General features: G+C 35.9%; 1 protein-coding gene across 17 annotated transcripts in view; it reads left to right on the forward strand.

Annotated features, from left to right (window-relative positions):
• Window positions 1-23,485, forward strand: part of ERC2 (ELKS/RAB6-interacting/CAST family member 2) — a 407,597-nt gene that overhangs the window by 117,554 nt on the left and 266,558 nt on the right. For all 17 annotated transcript variants that reach the window (XR_015806058.1, XR_015806060.1, XR_015806062.1 and 14 more), the window contains one exon: window positions 20,256-20,393. Coding sequence is in view for 1 of the 17 variants with exons in the window: in XM_088171529.1 (XP_088027655.1) it covers window positions 20,256-20,393 (138 nt within the window). In the remaining 16 variants the exon portion in view is untranslated. The remainder of the gene's footprint in view (window positions 1-20,255; window positions 20,394-23,485) is intronic.

A 23,485-nucleotide genomic window follows, 5' to 3' on the forward strand; every position in this document is an offset into this window, starting at 1 on the left:
TAGCATACAGAGATGCACTTGTGAGCATACAGAGAAATGGAGGAAAAGTTCCTGGCATCACCTATTTATATTTTACTATTCTCCTCTCCTTTTACATCCACTCAAAGAATGTCTATTCCCCCTTACTCTATTATTATGTAGGTAGTTCATGTTACTGTGGTTTTCCTCCAGGATTCATACAGGGTTCACATGGTCTAGTTGTGCTTCTGTCTGCAGTTGCTTAAGCACTGAATTAAAAAAGCCAAGTTCTTATTTTCCAGAAACTGAGAGGGCTGCTTTTTCAGGCCTGGGAAATAAGGCCTATCAAAGCTGGAATATAAGTAATCCACTTTAATCCTATTTCTGAATATTTGACTTGTTAGCAACGCTGATCATGTAAAAACAAACTGCAAGGCTTTTTTCCTCAATGCTAACTAGCTTTGGACGTTTCTTGTGCATTCTGACGAATAGAATTCATATTTTCTTATTGTTTGCATTCTAAAAAAACCACAAACCACCAAACACCTGAACAAACCAACAATTTACAATTTCTCTTGTACTTAGATCTTGAGGAAATGGGTCAGTGAGAGGAATGTGTATTCAGTGCTGAATATTTTGTGATGAGTAACTATCACAGAGCTATCAGCACTACCCGTCATGGCTTTGTCCTCAGAAATATGCAGCATAACACTTCTCCTGTTTTTAATAAATCATGGCCATTTTATGGGGGTGTGCAGATGGTCTTGCCTCTTTTGCACTTGCAAAATGGCATAATCTTAATGGGCATAATCATTGTCCAACTGCACCCTCTGCACTAGATCATGGAGTAAAATATGCCATAGCCTCATGAGCTCTAGTATACAAAGAGAAATCCTGCTAACAGCTGAGTGGAAAATTGGAGCTAGTACTGCACTGATTTTTTTAAAACTGGAAGTAGCACTTCCAGTAGCATTTTCTATTTTGGAGGTTTTTATTTCCTTTCATTAAGGAACTTGTGAAGTTCAGCTTTTCTGCTATGGGCTAAATACTGGGTTTACTTAGAGAAGAATTAATTTTGATAATTACTTTTAAAAAAGCAAAAAATATTACTTTTTCAGCACGTGTGTAGATTTACTTCTCTGAAGCATGGAACAATGACTGGGCCTTACAGTGGGGTGCCTTGTTTACATATCCTCTCTCATCTGCTCTGGTTCTGCTTCCTCTCCTGAAAACCCTTATGGAAATCAAGGAAGTGCTTCTAGTTCATCTTTGCAGGTTCTATCTGGACATCAGATTTTTCTGACTCTGTTATAATGCTTGCCTCTATTTTCTTCTTTCTACTCAGGACCAAATTTTATACCCTTGTATTTTTGTTTACTTGTGATATGAGGCTTGTGAATAACCAGTTGTGTTCCTGCCTTCAGTTGTTGATGCAAGATAGATGGCTCCATCTCTCTCCACTCAGCTTGAAGTACCTCCCTCAGCCTAAAACAACATTTGTTTTAATGGTTGTATTCAAGTACCTGAAGAAGGAATAATTTGTCTATAGTGCCTAAAAATATTTCTGTCAGTAATAACCTGAAAGTGAGTAGGAAGGAATATGTAACTTGGAAATGTGCAATTTCTAATCTGTATTCCTCCTCTTATATCCATTATCTGCTGTATGGAAAAAAAATTACAAAGGAGACAAAACCAAACCCTGAAAAACTGGATGAGTTCCTTCTCTTTTCTGGATAGCTGTCACACTGGGAGGGCAGGACAGGTTCTGTTGAGTGCTCCCTACCAAAGGTGTGGAAGAATCAAACCCAAAATAGCTGTGGTGAGGCCCATGGGATGCCATAGTAATGAACACAGGATAACAAGATGCAGAAAAATTTATGGGCTAGATAAGGATCTGGTGGTGCATTCTCCTTCCATGCAGAGATTTGGGTGTAATTTTTGACCAAATTGAAAAACTGCTGCACTATTCAGTATAATTTGCAGGCTTAAGGGAGGCCCAGCACTGGAGCAGCATGTGTTTAGAGGATTTGGATCAAGGTAGATTGGCATAGAGTAATAATAAACTTATGTCAATGTCAGAGGTGCAATATTACTTAATATTTCTTTCTTTTAGAACCTTTGGCACCACTGTTCCATTTTAGTGCCAGTAAAGTTGGGTATGCTGTTTTAATAGCCTTGTTTAACCTGGCAAAGCTAGTCTTACACCTCATATCTGTCAGTTTAGCATGCAGAGGGGCAGACCTCAGAAATCTTTATGTATTTCTTACCAGAACTATGTTCCAGTTCTATGAATGTGGCTGAGTTGTAGGCTGGAGGGCAAAAGTGCTGAGCTGGGTGACGTCCCCTTTTTGCTCCCAATTTTCACCTTCTGTACAGCAGGTAGAAGTGGAGTGTTTTGTCCTCTAGGAATCTGCAGATAGCTAAAAACTCCAATTATATACTCTGAAGTAGGAGTCTCAGTGATGAAAACAGTAGCTGTTGAGACAAGAACAGTGCACAGGATGTAGACCTGGATCATATTAGGACAACAGCTTGTGGAAATTCTTTTGTGGGGACTATCATAAAAGAACACCGGCTAAAGGGGGCTAATATAATATTCTACCTTGACTTGCTACATAACTTTTAATGTAAAATGTTACAGTTTCCATCTTTAATAGTTTAAGCTTTGTGATTGATGAAGTGCTACATGACTAAGGGCCTTAACCTACCAGCTAATTAGCGTTTGTAGGAAATGTCATAAAGTCTTAGTTCTCATGTAATAATTGGAATCTGTACCTGCAGTGGCTGGACTATGCACTTTAGGTGATGTTGTCCAGTTTGTGGTAAATTGTGTTGCAGAATTAATCAGATGCATTGCTGTTGGCTGTCCTCTAAAAAAGAGGAAATGTAGATGTGGTCAGGTTAGGAGAGATTGTTGGAAACAAAGGAGTCCTGCTCTTGGGCTGGGAGATTTGCATCAGTATTGTTGCTTGATGCAGGCTACAAGTGGAACATGCAAGCCTTTGGATTTTTTTTCCCCATGGTTTAATCAGCTAGGAGCATGTTTTCATATTTCTGGGAAGGGATCAGGGCATGACAAAGGACATTTTTGATTAACTGTGTCAAATTCTATCAGAACGCTGTAAATAGGCTGTTATGTGAGCTGGCATTTTGCAATCACAAATCAGAAATCTGTTGTATTTCTGGAGTCAGATGACAAATTCTGAAAGTTCTTCTGCAAAACAGATCAATTTTCTGACTGCAGATTTCAGGTGCTAAAAAAATAAAATTAGGAAGTCTTTTTGGTGTAGCATGAAAATTTTGATGTTATAAAGCTGCTATGGTGACTATAAAGTTTTGTTTATTTAAGAATTGAATCTTTAATAGTATATGTCCATTTTAAGAGTACAGTGTTCAGTGTACTGAGTATTATTTGTTGGCTGCTTAGACTTGTAGCCTTGCCAAATCATGGTATGTGTTTCAGAACATTCTGAAAGTGAACTTGAACTAAATACAGTAAATTGTTCATCCAGGGTGGTGGTGTTACTGATCCCAATACATTATCAGAAAAATGTGCCCTCAAGGATTCTGCACAATCAAATGTGATTTTGGGACTGTTTGGTAAACACAAATTCCCCTTAAGCCCTAAGCTGTTGGGATGCTCTCAACCTGTACACAGAGTCACTGAGAATGATGTCATTAAGATCAGAGGCAGGGATCATTTTCATTTTTCTTTAGGTTAATTTCCCATTCTTTGTAACACATTATGCTACTAAGTTTTTACAGTTTATAAGAGATCACTAGAAATACGTGACCTAATATACATTCACTTATGAAGCCAAACTGAATGTTCATCCAGCCTAAAACCATTTTTATGAGGCTGGGTAAATCCTTGCACATTGAAATTCAGGATCATTATAAACTTTTCCAGCCTTTGCTTGAATGGATTGTCCTTTCAAATTAATTTGGGCCCACTGAGGCTAGAAGTCCAGAATTTTGTTGGTCTCCCCTCCTCTATTTTCCATGACCTGCTTCATTCTGCTGTTCTTTTTCCAGCCTACCTTTCAAAAGGAGAACAGATGGATTACACACTTCTGTTTACTGTCCTATTTGAAAATAAGCACTTTGTAGGAGAAAAATCACCAAATTCCTCAAATAAAGCTTCATGTGATTACAAAACTTAAAAATTTAAAATTTTTTATGATGCCAGTTCTGTAAACATGGTAATTTTTGAATATCAGGTATATTGTAAATCATGGACTCTTAAGTAAGAAGAAATATTGTCTGCACTTGTCTACACTTCAATAATAAGTTATTGTAGATCAAGTTCTGCTAGCTCACACAATGAGGAGAATGGGATCATTGCACCCTCAGGTTGTTCATAGCACACAGTGCTCCTAGACATGGTGTGTCATCTGCAAAGGGGGGCTGAGCCTAATGAGGCACTTAAATCAGGGTTTCACACTGCTGCTGTGACACCACTGCTCTGGGGGGGAAGGAAGCTGCCCTTCAGCTCTGAAATGTCAGTACTAATTAACAAAGTTATCTTTAAATAAGATATTAAGTTTTATTCATGCTGAGAAAACAGCCAACTCACAAGCTGGGAATTTTAAACTGTGTGAAGAGTAATATTTTCTTTTTAATAGTGTTGGGGGCAATTTCTATTAAAGTGTGAAGGAGCTCAGTTATGTGTAGTGTGACTGGGCAAAAGGGAAGTAGAAGTTGTCATACTTTGGAGGTTCAGTAAACCATAAAATAATTATTTAGGGAAATTGGGAAATTTGGGAAATTAGGGATATATTGATGGCTACCAATATATCTGAAAAATAATCAGGGCAAATCACAATTGTTTAGGAGAAAAATATTTTTTATTGGAATAAATGAAATTTCTTTCCAAAAATGTCATAGAAGTCTACTGATTGGAATTAAAAATTATAAGAGACACTTTTATAAGTGTAATAGAATAATTTTACATAGAGAGGTATCCTGCTGTCATGACTCACTTAGAATTTTTAGCTGCTGACTGAGGGTGTATTCATGTGATTCCCTGCTCTTGGAACTGCATTTTTGAGTGGCAGTCTGGCTATTTCCCTACTGCCTCAACATGACAGATTCAGATGATTTTGTTCCTGCCAGCAGTTTAGCACTGAATCCTTGACAACTCATTGAAATGACACAAAATCAGATCCCCCAAGAAGCAGTGCATGGAACAAAGTATTGCACAAGCCCAAAAGGCTTGTATGTCTTATTACATGCTGATGTTTTTCTTGGAAACTCTTTCGGGGTCTGTGTTCCAGGTGAGTGATTTATGGCAGGGGGAAGAAGGTTGGGTGGCTTCTCACCTTCAGTGACTGACACAGACATTGATGGGAGGGATTCACAGGGATAGGCAGATCTCAAATCATAATTTTATGAAATGTTCCTTAGAAAAATAAATGAATCAGCTTGTTAATTATATGCACCAACCCTCTTGAGATGACACTTTTAAATCCTAAGTGATTCAGAAATGATACTTTTTATGTATGATTTCATCTGAGAGATTGATTTTTTTATAGTCTGATGTGTGAAATATTCAGCAATATAGTGACTGAATAACTTATAAATCAGGATAAACCATCCTTGCCTAATCCTGAAATAAATAGATCCCACTGCCCTTGTTCACCTACTTGCTAGCATAGGCAGTTACCCTTGATCTGCAGCTTTACCTAATGTAATCTAACTTTGCTATATCTGGAAATCAAGAAGAAAGATTTCCTACTAAATCTAAAATGTAGGGTAATGCATTAGCAGTTGGGTTTTAGCAATTTTGTAGTATATTAAAGCTCTACTCTTCTGTTGGCATGGAATCAACCACCCAAGTTTAGGCATTGCTGGAGCTCCTTGGTGCTGGCAGTGGTGCTTTGCTGGTGGTGCTCCATTGCTGTCCCTCTGACTGAGCACTCTGGGACTAGAGACCCTCATACCTCAGTGAATTGGGTATTTAATCACATTTGGAAAAGCATCACCCTTCACCTTGGAGTGGAGCTGTTACTGGCTTTATGAAGTCATGAAGTTCAAAGACTCGGGATATGCATGCAGATAAGTTTAATGGTAACAATAAATGAGAATTGTTATCTTCATACTTTTCCCTTCCTATTATTGTTACCAGATGTGGTCGGAGCTAGTGGTGCCAATTTGGTCAGATTGCTTTGATAATTTTCCTGTTGCCAAGTAGTATGTATTTCTTGGTGGGAGAATCAGCAGTGGTATGTTTGAATATGAGTAGAATAAGTCCAACTTTAGAATGGAATCTGAATCTAATTCGCTTCCTTCTAACACACCTGACTTTAATTTTTAACGCCCAGCCAAGCACAGTGCTAAGATCAAAGTGAAACAAAGAGAAAGGAGTAAAGCAATTCTTGGAAAGTAAAAAAGAAAAATAGCATAACATTGTGTAATCTTTCATATATGAAAGAAGTATTTGGCTTATTTACCATTCACTTAAGAATAAATCTGCAGTAAATTTGCTAAAGGTAATGATGCCAGCAACCCCCCTTACTTATCAGGGAGAGAAATCTGGCCCACTATATTTATTGCCTAAGAGATGCCTTAATTTGACAGCAGAAATCTGCATTAATGTCCCCAGAAAGGCACAGAGTCCTTTGCTGGTCTGTGCTTAACCCCATGCCAAAGTGGCTGTACACCATGGGAACCTCTGCTGCTCTCTGTGGAGCCTGCTGCTGATCTTTAGGGAGAAGCAGCTAAAGGTCCCCAGGAATCTGTCGAGTCTTCATCTCAAAGCTTGGTGACAGACAAGATTGGGAGGGTCTTAAAGCATAATTTAAATTTTAGTGAACTACCTGCTGTGTCCTATCCCAAAATCTTCACTCATTAGTGAAGAGTCTGAGATTTTGTTGTGGCTGTCATGGGAACCAGAAATAGTTTGATTTGAATGTTTATTTAATAAAAATCAAATCCATGACTTTTGAGATTCTTTGAATGTTGGGAGCATAGTAAACAGCTGATCAATTGGAAAGAACTTCAAGATATAGAATTAGAATACAGTAATAGAAAACAGGAGTTTGCTAATTTAGTTGCAAAAGAGGTCACCCTTGTAAACTGCCCCTGGGAGCTTGTCTGGTTGTGTTAAAATTACAATAATTAGAGTTACAATAATTTCTTGCATGACATTTTGTGTTCATCAGTTCTTACTGTTTGCCCACTTTAACTGTTACTGATTTCTATGTACTGTCAATTTATGAAATGTAATCTAATTCATCCTCTGTCTTGAAATTTTTGGATTGCAACACCTTCCACAAGTCCTTATAAATCTCCTCCTTTGGGGAAGGGGAAGAAGATACATCCATGGACATGTAGCTCTTTTCTATCTCTGACTTTTCTGTAGCATTGAACTTGTCATCATTCAATCCAAACTGTCAGTAGTATCTTCCTTCTGGGTGGGAGACACTGAAAATGGAGTTGTTGTCAGACTATTGTAGCTTCATTGTTAAGTGATACTCAAGTTTTTTGGAGAATTTTACTGTTAAAACTAAGTGCATGTTCCTGAAGAGCAAGCCTGACAAAAACCAATTGCTAATAATTCTAATGCTTGCAGGAGTGCAGAGACTCTCATTGATATCTATCTATTGATACATTGCACTCTGTGTAATGTATTGATAGAGCCTGGAATACACTGATATAAACATACCTCTGCAGGACTTCTGTTCTTAACTTCAGACTCCTAACTCACCACTCTTGTGAGGGTTTTATCCAGGGTCTGTCTAACCCCACCATGCAGAGGGGCACATGGTTCAGGCAGGGAACATGAAGCTCAGTGGGAGAGAAATGCATCTGACAGTGGCTGAAACTTCCCATTGTCCAGCAAAGAAATATAAATCAGAGAAAAAGAAAAAAGACATGTTTGGCTATAATATGTCAGTGTCACTGATGTTGCAGCAGAAGGTTACCTTCAAATGCATTTGCAGGATTTTCCTGTAATTGCCAAAGTGACAATGAGTGTTCTTCATAGATCCTTTCATCAAAGCTTTTACAATAAATAAAAACTGAAGGAAGCCAAATGCATAAGGATAGCTAAATTGATTAACTAATTGTAGGCATCAAAGTCCTATTGAAAAAACTGATTCAGAGAGAAAAATATTTCTGTCATAGGTGTACTTGATACAAATTTTCCTTTATTTTTGTGTAGTTGATGGTATTAGAGTGAGGTTAAGTTTCACATACCAATCTGCTGGTTTTGAGGAGATGCAAGATAAAGGAAATTTAGTAATTTTTATTTTAAAGGACATTTTTCATACCAAAACCAAACTATCTTAAACACAAAACCGTATCAGATTACAGATTACTTCCTATTCAGACATTTCCATAAGAGCATTGCTGTCTTACCTTTGCTGCTGTAGAGAAACTAAACTGTTGAGCAGATGTTGATTAAAGACATCCAAGTTGCTGCGTTTAACATTTCAGTTTAAGTTTAGTGGTGCTTTGATAGTTTATATGTAGAAAGACTGTGTCTGGCCTGCAGTAACTAATGGTGAAACTCAATATGTGCATTGTCTTTGGTGCAGCTATAGTGAAAATATTAAATTACATCTCATAGTAACAAGAATCCGAGTTCTCTGATGAACATTTTGAACACTTCAACTCTTAATGGGTCTAAACCTATGTACATTGACCATATGTTAATTTAGAATGATTTAGAAAAGACATCTCTAAATAAGGGGGCAGGGATCTGTTATCCTTCTGCAAAAGCTTTTCTTTCATGTAAATGTATTCCACTGTCCTTTATATATGAATATAGATGGTTTCTGTAACCAAGGAGCTGAAAGGAAACTTTCCAATCAGAAGAATATTATTATTTCTGATTAATTACTGCCTAACCATTTCAGCTTTGCTGCTCTGGGTTTTTTTCCTACTTTTTACCACTGGTACTTCAGGAAACTCATATAAAATGATATCATGTGAAACTGGATTCTCCATTATAATGTTTTAAATGTGATTTCTAATGCCAGAGTGTTCCTATAGTAGAAATCAACATAGCTTTGTTGAATTCCTATATTCATTTTTTATAATAGTGAGAGGACAGGGCTGTTATTTTTGTTTTCAATGTAAAATGTTTTGCTATTACAAATTATAATTTTTTTTTAATTTAAAAGTAATTTCAAATTTTTTGGTATCCCTCCTCCCTTTTAAACCTTTCTGCCCCTTTATGCTTTAATTTGAGAATAAAGTACTGCAAGGTTTAATATTTTTCCTGTATTTGTAATGTATTATATTATTAAGTAGAATATTTTATAAGAAAACTGGAAAATAAGAGAATATGGGAAATCTCAAGAAAATTTGTAAGAGTGTGGAAGGAGATATGTAATTAAGGACTATATAGGATTGAGCAGTTTTAAAGCACCATACTTGCAATGTTTTTCCCTTCAGGTATAAAATGTCTGTGATTTACGAATTCTATGCAATTAATTTATTGTTTCAAATTAGGAGCAGTACATTTATCAGAAAGTCTCTCAATTAACGAAAGTATACTGGGACTTCTCTGTGCTCTGAGACAATCAAATAAAACTAACATTGTCTGTTGGGTGAATTATCTGTCTGTACTTTTGAAATCTTTGTACCAAATGTGTTTAATACTGTCACACTTCTGTGTTAGCGGCATGTTGTGAAACTGTTCATATAAGGAGTTATAAAATTATGGTTATAATGTAATTTATGGCCAGGGCTTCTGACAAAATTCGTTGTAGCATTCTGCAATTAGGCATTTGGAATTTGGAATTGTGTATTATCTGAGTTACACTGTCCTTTGGAACAGTGTGATGATGTTTGAATGTGCATTTATTTTGCTTGTGTCTAGACTCTTATATCTTTTATAGCTTTGCATTGGAATCAAAACTACAGGAGTTGTTTAAATGGGAAATGTATTGAGTTTCAAATTCAAACCTTACAAAGCATCTTAAATATCTCTTTAAACTTTCCAGGAAAGGAAATAAAGGTATTTTTTTTCTTTCACTCAGGCTGGTGATTTAAAGAGTAACTTCAAGCCATCAATAGAAATATACAGTGGTGTTAGTAAAAATAAAACAGATATTTTGAAAGTATTACAGTGCACATGTGCATAAACTAAAATATGAAAAATAGGCAAGAAAAACTGAGATACTGCAAATTATGATAGAGGTTAAATTTGGTGTCTGTTCCTTAACTGGATTGCTTACATCAAGTATATGGTATTTCAGTGGAGCAGTTAATTTCTAGATTTGAAGTATTTTACTGTAAATCATAATGATGGATGGAATATGAAAAAAAATAATCCAAGAGAGCAAGAATACAAACGAAAAAAATATTTAGGTAATAAAAGAAGGTTTTGAAGTTGATTGAAGAGTGATCAAAAAGAATAAAAACAACTGCAGTCAAGATGAGAGGGATTTATTTGGAGTGAGAAGGCAGATTTTTGTCTCAGATATAACTTTATTCAGTATTTTCATTTAGAAAATATTCTTCAGTGTTTCAATTAGGGAAAATAAAACCCCAACTACCTTTGAAATCAGATGAAGAAAAGGAGATGATGACTAGCCCAAAAAGAAATTTGGAGTGCTAATGCCAAGAGGCTGAAGGCAATTATTAGTACAGTTTGGAAAAGTATTTCAGATGGGATGTGGTAGTGAAAATTGCCAATATTCTGTCTGCAGAAATAATGGGCAGTAGAGCAAAAGATGATAACTGCTCTCTAAATGATTTGTGTCATCCCACCTGAAAAGCCATGTGTGATTTCAGACATCTCGTGGTCAGAGGAAGGATGGAAATGTGAAAGTGTCAGACAAGAAGAATGGTTAGGAACCTGTCAGGTTTGGGTATCTGTCTAAAGTCAGTAGAGCTTAGTTTTTTATTTAAACATTCTGAAGGTATAAATATCACAAATGAGGATAAATTATTTTGGACAGTGTAAATCTTAGAAAATGAGTAGCATGAAATCAGATTGACAAGGTCATCTATTAAGTGATTGGATAGCCTTCAAATGGGAAAGGAAATTCAATTATCATAGGTTTTTCATTGCTGGGTAACATAGGCAGTCCTGGAAAGGATCTTAGGGTATTATAATATGTTCCACTGCCCACAAGCAGGATTTGAAGGAGATTCTTACAGTGAATGAAAACATTGCTTTTTCTCTAGGGATTAAGTCAGGCTTCGAGCCTTTCCACATCACAACCTGCTCAACCTTTTCACTCTGAAATGAAGCAGTTTGTAAGGTTTTTGCCTGTTATTCAGAACTCAAGGTTATGGCTCTTTTCTGTAATGGAAATATTTTTTTCTGGATATCTGTCTGTTTTCCTATCTTAATAATATTCCTAAGGATATAAAATGACTATATTGCTCTTAAATAGCTATATTTATTTTAATAACATATTATAAAGTGAAATAATTTAAATTAAAAGTAAGGTAATATGCTTTTTAGTGTTTTTCTTGTAATACTTTGGTTATCCAAGCTAAATCTGCTTTCAGAGCAGACTGGTGATCTATTTCACAGCTTACGTTGTTTTTCCTTTTCTATACAGATATTTCCTTCTAGATTTTTCTGTATTTTAAAGCACAGCACACACCATACACCTTTTGTTACTCCCTGTTCTTGTCCAGCCTTTTGATTTCTCTGTGTTCATTGCTCTGGAAAACTTCCCCAGCTACTGTCGAGCTGGCTCCTGCTCTCTGCAGCCTCCTGAGGTCCCTATTCTTACTCTATTTCTTTTGTAGCTTCCCTTTTCAGTGTTCCCTGTTGCCCAACACGTGTCTGTACACCTTGTCAGCCTCTCTCTTCTCACCATCTGTTAAATTTTTAATGAGATGTGCTGTAACTTTTCAGTCTGGACACAGGCCCCCAGGTCTTCCCAATTGATACAGACGTAGTAGGAATGACAAGATACACACTAAAAATCACATTCAGCTTTGATCTGTATTAAAAGAATGCCAAAGCAGTTTTTTTTATCCCTCTGTGTGAATTTACATTACAGTATATTAAAGTAGATGTACTTTTCTCACTGGCATATGACACAGTGTAATAGTTTTTCATGTGGTCTTCTTTAAAAATTTTAGTGTAAGCCAACTTAGCCTATTTTATAGGCATATACACCAAATAGTACAAAACTGACCAGGAGTAAAATACCACCAGATGTTTTCAAGCAGCAGAAAGTTAGTATTGAGGAGAAAGGTATGGTTTTTCATGGCTGACAAGTAGTTCAGGTGCTCTCAATGTGCAAATTAGACTAGACTTCAAAAAAATTTCAGTGATGGCCTGGTACTCATCAAATATTGTGAGATGTAGGTACCCAACCAGCCCAACTTGAAAATCTGGTCCTCATATATACAGACAGACATTATAAGAAGCATTAGCTTAAGAATGAATGTTTGCCTCCTCTTATCATAAATGGAATTATGTGTTAGTCTATTTTGTATTTCTTTATTTACTATCTGGAAAACACCCATTGCATTCGGAATTACATCACAGTAAATACATACAATGAGAGCAAAAGCTTTTCAATGGATGTCTCACAGTATTGTGAGTCCTGCTTAGAAGAGTCCAAGAGTCAAGCTGTTTTGTTCAGAGAATTTATTGGCCCCTGAGGAGAAGGAGACAGAGACTGAGTATTTCCAGATACACAAGTGGATATTATCAGCCCAGGCTTCTTTTGGCTAGCTTCCTGGTGAAGGTTAATTTTAGCATTAAGTTCCAGCTCTTTCTCAGCTGGAGTCTGGCAACAGAAGCCAAGCTTTGAGTCCAGGAGCTCCTTTCAGTGTGACAGCTTTCTCCTCTCTTGGCTCTTTTGCCCACTGCCCTGCTTTTATAGCCCTGTAAAAGTATCAGCTGACTTGGGGGCAGAGCTCTTCCCTCAGCAGCCCTGGGGGAGTTTTCTTCTGCTCTCTCTAGGAAAACTCAGTGCACACCTCTTCTCTGGTAATGCTTGTTGATTGCCCTGAATCCTTCCTGTACCTGTGCCTTTGAATCCTGTATTATGAAAGGATCTAGAATTTTACAGTGAGTAAAAATGGATGAACCATTTCCTCCAGTGACTGCACAATAAAACAAACATACATGCTTGTTTTGGAAGAAGATGAAGAAAAGATACTTATCACTTTTGATCTCCAATTTTAGTTGCATTTGTTTCTATTTATTGATACAATAGGATGCTCTCAATTTCTCTGTGTACATGAGAGAGAAGACTGATGTTTCCAATCATGGAATTAAGGCAATTGTTAAAAAGTCACATATCATAGGTACTGACCAGAGAATATTACTGCATATCCCAATAACTGACATACATTTTTTTCATTATTGATCAACAGTTCATAGATTCTTTTCCTTCTTTATATATATTTTTCACCTCTCCAAAATTATTTTGTATATGTATTTTATATTTAGGTAAACTTCAAATCCTATTGGATTTTTTAATATACTGTAATAATACTTTATGCTTCTGTACTGTGCTGTTTTCCCTGAGATTTCTCTAATCCTCAGTTGATTAATTTATCAACTTAATCATACAGAACAAATAATAATGTGGGAAATACATGTACATTATGTGAGTAGATCCTTGGATTCTACCACAAACTTACTTGCTTTCCTTAGCATACTCTGGGAAAGTTAATTACTGTGTAACAGCTGTTCAGAAGCTTGATATCAATGTAAATTTCATGCCTTCATTAATAATTTTTTTTTGTATTTGCAGTTTTGTGACTGTACTGGAGTGGATATGTTGAGTAGACTATCAAATGGATGGATAGTCAGAGTGAACATATGGGACTAAACTGTTTATAGCAAGACTGTCTGCTAGATCTTAAAATATTCCTCTATTTCTAAATTGCTTACTCCTTAGGACAGAGATTTGTTGTAAGAAAATGTGACATTTTTGGTAAGATACAAGATAAAAGCAAATCTTAGTGCTGTTCAGGTGGCAGAACCCTACAGCTGTGATTCTGCTGTCAGTGTTCATTACTTCATCATACTTCATCATTTTATACCTCTCTCTTCTTTTTGCCTGTTCTGTTTTCTTCAATTTATTCCGTGAAAATTCCCATCTCCACATATCAGCATCTGTGTAAACTTGCTTTTTTTTGGCCTTTTAATTTCTTTATATTTGGTTGCTGCTACAGCTTTAGTGTTCAATTAGTCACCAGTTAGAATCTGAAGCCTAATTTTGATTAAACAATGTGTAAACTAACATCCTCTGGCCCAAAGCACTTGCTACTTCCTTAGAGATAAATTGCATGTGAAAATCAGCAACTTCAAACAAAGGAAAAAGAAAGATGATGGTTCTGCATTGAATAAAATGGACATCATCAGGCAGTTGATAATGTAAAGGAATAAATAGAATATAATAGTTTACATATACAGAATATGGATATAAAATAATGATCAGCCATAAAATTTAATTTTCAAACCCCAATATTAATCTGATCAGCTCTGTGATCCTAACATCAAAAATATGAATTTAAAGAAGTAGAAAATGTTTTGTATTGAATTTCTGTAACTCTGGGGTGTAACAGTGCAAATGTACATCAGGAAAAATGCTCTGATAACCTTTTTTTTTTGTTCTGGTTTCCTATTCTGTTTTTTAAGCTTTTCAAGTACAGCAAGATTCTGAAGGATTATTTTCTTCCTGCTGGGATTAGGTAGGGAAGGTGGCAGTGGGGTGATTACCAGCTCATTCCACTCTCTATTCCCTTGTCATTGGGCTGATGTGAGGTTGATGCCTGCAGCAAGGCTTGCTCCAGTTCCTCCTTTGTGACAATCACTTGGCAGCTGCACTGTGGCACTTTGGACTGTCCTCCTGAGGCAGTTGGGGGTAAAAAGTCTTCAGACAGGTCAATCACTTTTTGTGGAGACCGTGCAGACCTACTGAACTGGAGGCTGCCTTCTCCTTGGGCACACAGCATTCCATAGTTGATGATCTTTTACATAACCTAAAGGGCTATGTAATATGTATTATTTATAGCTTTATTTATTTATTGTTTATAGCTTTAAAAATGCCTTACTGTCTCTGACTTGGTAATCCAGTAGGAGTGAACTGGCCACAGGCTTTGGGCCATCTATAACCTCTGGTAACGAAGAAAGCCTTGTGGGGCAAAATAATATGAGAATATAGAGCTAAAAAGTACTATTGAACCATGATTGCTATTGTAATCTGAAGTAAATAAAGTGCTGCTGTATTGCTTCAATTTGGAAAATCTAAATTTGCAAGGTAGTAACAGGAAGGCACTTTGGAAATATTTTAAATTGAGAACATATTGTGCACTAGGCAGCTATCAGGAAGAAGTGTTATTCTTTTGAGACATAATCAAGCACTTTAGTGGATATTGGATCTGCTTATGGAATCCAAGAGTATTTTATCATGTCATTATAAGCTTTACAAGCTTTTTTTCAGTTACATTGAGCAAAAGATTAGTACAAAACTTACACTTTAATAAACATGTTCAACTGCAAGCAGCAACCCCTTATTTTATAATATATTAAGGAATTTTAAATTATAGGAGAATTTTTAAACATAACATTTATTTTAATTTTTGGAATCTAAAAGGATGTGATATTTTACTTTCGAAAACAATATTCCTAGTTAATGCTTGTTCATCTACCTCCTTAAAGGAAGAAAAACAAAATGAAAGTTACTGGCACTGGTTGGAAAAGCACTTTTGGGGCAATCTCTTACAAGTCCAAAGGCAATCTGCAATGCCAAACTGCTGAAGCAGAAGTTGTCCCTCAATAAGCTCATTTTATTATTGGAAATTCTGCTTAATCTAAGAACTGATTTAGGTGGTATCGTGACTCTAAGGAAAATTTCCCCCCTCAGTCCATACACTGGAACTTGAAATAGCTGCTGTAAAACCTGTTAATTTTCAAATATTTTGGCTGATATGATATTTAGTAACTGTACACCATTTGGTAAAAAATTCTTGCTAAAAATCAATAGTGCTCTCCAAAAACTATACCTCTGTATCAGTCTCCTATTACTACTCAGGTAGTGATATTTTTACAGTCATGGTAGGGTAAAGTAATTCCATTTTTTCCAGCCGTTCCATTACAAATTGAGCATGCACGCATCCACACACACCAAAAGGAGATGTTGGGATGTCTGTAGACATCTATTTTGCTGAGTCACTCCCAGAGCTGATTTCATGTTCTGAGATGTCCTGAGATGTTTCTGAAAAGGACCATATGAGCCAGAACATTTACCACGAGTCTTCCTAATAAAAATAAATTATGTGTAAGTAGCCATTTAGTTTTATGTTTGAACTATGTTTTTTTCTGTTTTGATTAATAGCTATATTACTTTTGTCTTTTGTTATCTATGTCTTTAAAGCAGAAGCTAAAGTCTGAAAATGAATACTAAGTTTTAAAGTAGTCATAGATAATGCTTATGTTGGATGAATGCTGCTTATTAAATCCCTTTTTCTTGTAATGTCAGTACTTGTTTAACGTAGCCTGTAACATTACTTGGAAAATTGTTTAGTTGGATTGATTTTCTTAAAATACAAAGTTTTTTTGGGGGGGTAAGTAATGCAAATGATATATATAAAAGTTCTGTTTTCTCTCCTAGGTTTCAATTTTAAATTTATATCAATCTAAACTTATATTATTGATCTACTTCACTGGAATTGACGTGGGCTCCACTTCAATATGAAACAGATCTTGAAGAGTTCTGCTTATAGGAATTTAGAGCAAAATGAACTTTTGGAGTAAAAAACCCATTGTTACAAAATACTTATTGTCTGAGTTATTTAAAACACAAGTACAGAGCAGAGAGGGAAATACTTGCAGCTAAGTTCAAATACATGGCTTTATGGTTTCATTTGCTAGGCCCAAGGAGTCTTAGGTAATTTCTCTCTTACAGGTTCTTAAATTCTCTTGTACCTTAGTGCATATCTCTGAAGGCAAATTGTTGCAGCATGGAACATTTTCTTTGATTATATAATTTTCTGGCAAGTTCCATAGTACAGTACCCTAATTTTGACAATGAAAGGAATTTTCTTTTGAGAACTTGGGTTACTGGAGAATTTTAAAGCCTGTCTGCAGGTGAGATTTAATTTAATCCCTTGAGTATTTAATAAGCATTCCTGAGACTGTCGCCAAAAGGTGACAAGATTAGCAGTTGAGGTTTATTGACAGGATTCCTCAAAGGAAAGACATTTATCTGTAAGGGTATTGTTTTAAAAGAAGGAATAAAGTATGGGTTAAGCCCTGGGAAGATACACACTTTCTGAAATACAGAAAGAATAGAGCAGTTTCTTTACATCCTGGCACAGGGACATAGCAGTTTATAGAGGTAAGAAATGTTGACAAAACTTCACAGTAACTAACTTCCTACCAGAAAAAAATATAAGTGCTTGAGGATTAAGAAGATCTTAACAGCCCCTGCCATAAACTGAATTCAGGCACGCTCAAAAGTCATTATTCAATAATAGAATTGCATTCTTACATAAATGCTTGTATCCGAATATATATATATGTATGTTGGAGCATGACAGAGGTTATCAGAGAGTTTGTTGTTCTTTTTGGGTTTAAGAAACTCAGGAAGAACTAAATCATATCTTGTGTTCCAAGATTTTAGCATGTGAGACCTCTCAATCTCTTTGTCTCCTGCCATCTTGTTGAGAGAACTCTGTGGTTAAATGGTCATAGAGTCTTGTCTGCATCAGTAGGTCTTTGCTAATCCTGTGCCCATCCCAACAAACAAATACTCTATGGTACTAATTCTACTTTTGCATACCCCAGTGTGGTCCTGTTCCCATCAAAGTATTTCCTTCAGGTTTATGTAGCACAAATAGAAGAATAATTAGATCCTTTCCTCATGTTTTATCTATGGAGTGTGTATTGAGCGACTTGTTTTGAAGCAGTTGTGATTCAATGGGGATGTTTTTAATTTGCTGCCTGTTCTCTTTTACCTCTGAGGAAAGAATTTTGTAAATGCTGAATAATTTTAGAACATGTTTTCTTGGTTAAGGGTTGGCTCATATTTTCAATTAGTTTTAAGAGGAAGGAAATCGTGTAAATGCTGTGGAATTCAGATAAGCACTGTGCATAGGAAATAAGTACTTTAATTTAGGGTGCCTAGAATTGGTAGGTCAAGCTGATGATAGTAAAGGACCAGAACTTAACTTTGTTTCAAAGAACATGTAATCAATATTCACTCTCCTGTTTTATTTCCCTTTTACTTGAGGATTTGTTTTGGTGAAACTGAAACGTGCAATTGCTTAAGTATTCCACAGGGTGTCATGAGGTAGTTGTTGGAATCATTAATACTTGGATAAAGTAAAGAAAGAAACATAGTGTGCAGTCCTCTGAATTCCAGTTAATGTAATTTTAGATGTGACTAATACACATGCCATAAAATAAAAAGTTCTTAACTCATTAACACGTGTATCATGTTTCTGTATCTGTATAAAATATACACACGAAGGAAAATATTGCAAGAGGTCATTCACAAGAGTAAGCTATTCTATGTCAGGTCTTCCCAAAAAGACCTTTCTACATATTCCTTAGTATTTTATAGTTTACACAGCAAGTGGAATCTTTGGCTCATAGCAGTAATCTGATATACCAAACTATGTATATAAAAAAAGAAAAAGAAAAAAAAGTACAAGACTTGTATTTGCCATACTATAAAGAATTTCTAATTGAATTGTGCTCCTCCAAATTTAAGATTTTCAAATTTTATTTTAATTTAAATTCTTTTAAAATTTATTTTTTTTTAACGCACTTTATACAGTACACACAGCTGTGCTGTGGATTTTATGACTTGTTAATTGTAGATATGTATGATGTCAAAACTTCAGGATTTTTTCTCCTGCACTTGTATAATGTAGGAGGAGGAGAATTTTTACCAAAGTGTGCCCCAAATTAAAGTGTATTTGATTATGGTGGTATGTTCTTGCATATGGAGATCAAATTTTTATTGACATAACTGTTGACTTCTGCAGAGCTGCACATGCATTGAATTCAACTTCAGGTTTGTAAAGAAGTCCTTAAAGTAACTGTAAAGGCTCCTGCTTCTGTTAAAATCAGAGTTGCTTTGAATGGAAAGGTATTGGCTATATGAAAAAAATCATTACATTATAAAATGAGCAGGAAAACTGAAATCATTTCAGTAGCAAGACAACGTGATCCAGAGTGAAAAATCACTGATGGAAGAATTTGAATATCTGTTGACAGTAATAATTTGTCTAATGTTGACAACATATTTAAAACCAGTTTTGAACAAATGATACTTCATGGATTTTGACATATTTTCTTATATTATCTAAAGTGGCGTGCTGAAATAACAGACTAGTTAATTTTCTTGTTACTATTTATTTGTGTGAAGTCTTAAGTAACAAATCTTGGGTTTGTGCCAGTTCGTGCATAATAATGAATGGCACTGAGAGTGCAGGATGGAGGGAGGGGGTTCTTCCAACAGACAATTAATGAAATTTTACACATCTGACATAACACACGTCCCCCTGCATTCTGCCCAGAGGTCACCAGGGGATTGCCATGCCCATCAGCAGCTGAGTGCTTTTATTCACCTTTGCTTCCAAAGTCCACATTGCTCTGTGGACAACTTTCTGTGCAAAACTCTTGTGATTTAACTCTTCCTGGTTTAACCGCTATAAATCATAACAGTGTGCTTAGAGGTACTTGAGCAGTATGTGCAGATGCTTTCTAGATGAGGAACCAGATTTATTTAAAGAAGTTAAAATATCCGAAATAGAGTGACATATTTTACTCGTGGAGGTGAAGAAAGTGAATGGAAGTGGTGTCCCTTGAGATTTTTTGTTTGGTTGGTTGTGGGTTTGGCCTTTTTAAGAATAAACATCCTGATCTCTACCCAGCTGAGTTTTCTTTACAGCAGGGCATCATGGAAGAAGAGATTTTTAGATAGGCAGGTTATAATCTTTCTTCATCCTCATTTTAAGGCTCACTCAACGTGCTTTGCCTCACCCTTTCTTTGTCCTTCTTATTGAACTAGAATAATCTAAAGGGGTAATTCCAGACATACTTTGAATTACTGAGATAATGCAGTACCTTAAACGAGAGTGATTAATATCAGAAAATATTTAAATAATAAAATACCTGACTACATTGAGATTTTTCCTCTATTTGATTAGAAAATTATACTTCTTCAGCAAAAGAAAAGAGAATAGAAAGGCCTGAAATTGAAAACTGTTGATGATATAGCAGTAACAAACCTGGCAGTATACTGGGGCATGTGTATCATATGTGTGATGTTTATACACTCAGCACCCAAGTCCCTCTTGGAAAGTTATGACAAGGTTGATGATTATTGTAATGTTTTTATTTACAGATTGAAAATCTACAGGAGCAACTTAGGGACAAAGACAAACAACTAACTAATCTAAAAGACAGAGTGAAGTCACTGCAGACAGATTCCAGTAATACAGACACAGCACTAGCAACCTTAGAGGAGGCTCTATCAGAAAAGGTAAATGTTTTCTCATGAAAAGCTTTATGTGCTGCTCTTGTGGGTGAAGTATGTGCAGAAAATGTTCTTCTAAGTTGGCCTGACAGCTCTCCCAAAGGCTATGGACCCTGTCAGGGAAGCAGGTGGCCCTGTTCTGGGAGGATGAGCAGGGAGTGATGCCAGGAGATGAACTGACACAGGATGTGGAGGGCAAGGAGTGATGTCCTTTGAATGGTCACAGAGAAAATGGCCCAGGACACGGGAAGATTTTGCCTTAGTCAATGAGATGAGTGGTTATTCCCTGAAAGAACTGAAAGGCATTGGACACCTGACTTAAAGAAGGTAGAGTTTTGGGCATTTTTCTGTCTTTGTGATCTTGATTATCCTGTTCTTTTGTCCATTAAGCAAGGGCCAAGAGCAAGTGACTGTACCAGCTGTTACCTTGCCTTACTATGAGCACTACTGGCTTCCTACACTTCATCTTTAAGGGAAACTGTTTAATAAAAAAAATATTTGAGAACTCCTTTTTTTTTCCTTTACAAACTCTATGCCTTTAATTTGAAAAATACCTAGGAGAAGGGATAAATCTGGACTGTTTAACTTAGTGGCAACATTCCTACCAGTTTCAGTGAGGTCAGGTTTCCTCTTTCAGTGAGCTTTGAATACGAGGCAATGCAAGTGAATTTATATGCCCAAAAAATTAGTACAAATATCCACATTTTGCAGCTCACAGATCTTAATATATGCTGCTTAAATGTGAACAGGTGAGTGTGACTAATTAAAGTAATATGTGCCATGCTGCAGTGTGTAATCCTATGAAGCTATTTATGACTGTATATGACTTGGAAATGCCTCTGTGGTGCTGGCACTGACACATACAATGTTAATGTCAGATTTTTTTATTTCTTGTGTGTTTAATTGTTTTCCTAGCATTTGCTTGGTCGACAACAGTGAAAAAAGTTGTCATTAGTATTGATTCATGTGGATAAACATTTACTTATACAGTAAAATTACACATTTCTGTAATCTTTCGCTGCTAATCTGGACACAGTGTTCATCAATTTCGCAGCATATTAATAAAAAATGACAGAAAGTACTTTTTAATCTATTTTCTCTCCTTGTAAACTATCTTTTCTGGATTAATGACTTTCCCAAAATGCCCACAGAGGCGGCTGAGGGGTTTTTAAAGCAGTCCTTTGGGAAGCAGAGTGACTGTCACAGTGGAGACTTGCATAGGAGTAGGAGGCAAGCAACACTGCAGAGTTAGGATTCAGATTAGCTTCTGAAAATGATCTGAGAGCATGAGACAATGAGGAGAAAGTTTCCAAGGTAAATGCATCTCTCTGTATGATTTTGATTGTTTGTTGTACAGGGAAATCACTCTCAATTTCTTTTCCATTGTAAGTCCCTGGAAGGCCAGACTTGGAAGGGCAGATTTTTCCAAGTCAGGTGTGATTCCTGGGATGTACTTACACATTGAAAGAAGCCAGTAACCTAGAAATTCCAAATGGACAATTATGCCTGGCTTTCTTCTGTCTTCTGGCAGCTAAATACTTTAACAGTGTGTGTTTACACATGTGCCTCATTCCTTTCTGTGTCCAGCTTCCCAAGTCATCCCAACTGCTCTCAGGAACTCCTTATGCAATAGCATTCCTAAGACCTACAGACTTTATCAATAGTTATTAAATAACTCCACTGGGAATACTGGTAGAAATATGGAATAGAGGTTTGTCCAAATGGAATAAAACAGGAACCCTTCGTGAGTTTTTCCTTCACAAGTGCATCAATATAAATACTTTTATCAATTCAATATGAAATGCTGTCAAGAAAGGATGATGCTTTTATTTAAGAATACCTGATTTCCATTTCCATGGAAATGCATTGTTTGCATGCTTTGTTTTTCTTTGCATCAGACATACATTTCAACTATATAATTTTTTGTCTATACTGAGATTAGGCTGGTTTTTGCATTATATTTAGTCTTTGTCCATTCAATAGTTTTTTAGAATTTTAATTTAAAAATAATGAATAAAAAAGTCTTCAAAAGCATAATGGGAAGCTTTTTAAAAATAGAAATAAAATTTATTCATACCAGTTTAGCTAACCACAATGTACTGCAATCTGATTGAATTGCTTTTCTTAGCTTCTATAGGAAGAAAAACAAATTAAAACATGATCATATGATATTAATGAACTATAAAGCTGGTTTTAAAGTCTAAAACTCAAATGTTTTCCTGCATTTTTCTTGAAAATACACAGGTTAAGATTTTGGCTCTGAATTAGAAAATGTATCCCCTTATTCTTTATGAAAATAGATTTTTCCAAGTATCTGTTTCTTGATTTTCTTCCCTATTTAGTGATTAGGTATCTTGGGAACACTAAATTGGAAATTAATGTAGGCATCATAAAACAATGTCAAATTTTCCTTCTTTTAATCTTAGTATTTTTCTGATGATATTGCCAGTGTGATTTGTCCTCTTGTCAGGAATCGGAAACAAATCAACTTCAGTCTCATTTGAGTTCATTTTAGAACTAAGCTGCAAAACATATTCATTCAACTATTTATCCCTAATTTCAGAACCTCTCCAAAGCACTGAAAATTTGTAACAACAACAATAAGGATTACATTGCAATTAAAAAATAAGAAAAGGAGTTTGAAAATCAGACTGTGCAAAAGTGCTATCAGCTGCCTTGATGTTATAACAAGAAACTTTTCAAAGAATATCTCAGCTCTTGGACTGGCCCAAAGCAGCTCAAGAGGTTGCTTTCATGAAGCTGATATTTATAAAGTTGGTCCTACTGTAGCAGCATACAGCAGATAAGCAATGGAGTATGTCTGATAATGGAGCTATATGCTGGGGCAATTCAGTTCCTGCTTCTGTGATAAAGTGCAAATAGATTAGACCTGTGAGGTCCCAGATTAGTGCATGAGGAGAACTGCCCAATGCAAACAAGACTGAAACAAGAACACATTGTTGGGATTTCTGCAAGTTAGCTGTTAATCAAGTAAAACATGGTATATTAGGGCCTTTTAACACGTTTTTGACATTTAGCCTTATGCAGCTGACAGATAAATTAGTCTTCTTTTGTGATTGACTGAGAAAAAAATATAC

The sequence above is a fragment of the Sturnus vulgaris genome, chromosome 11, assembly GCF_052056855.1.
Source record: "Sturnus vulgaris isolate bStuVul1 chromosome 11, bStuVul1.hap1, whole genome shotgun sequence".
NCBI lineage: Eukaryota > Metazoa > Chordata > Aves > Passeriformes > Sturnidae > Sturnus > Sturnus vulgaris.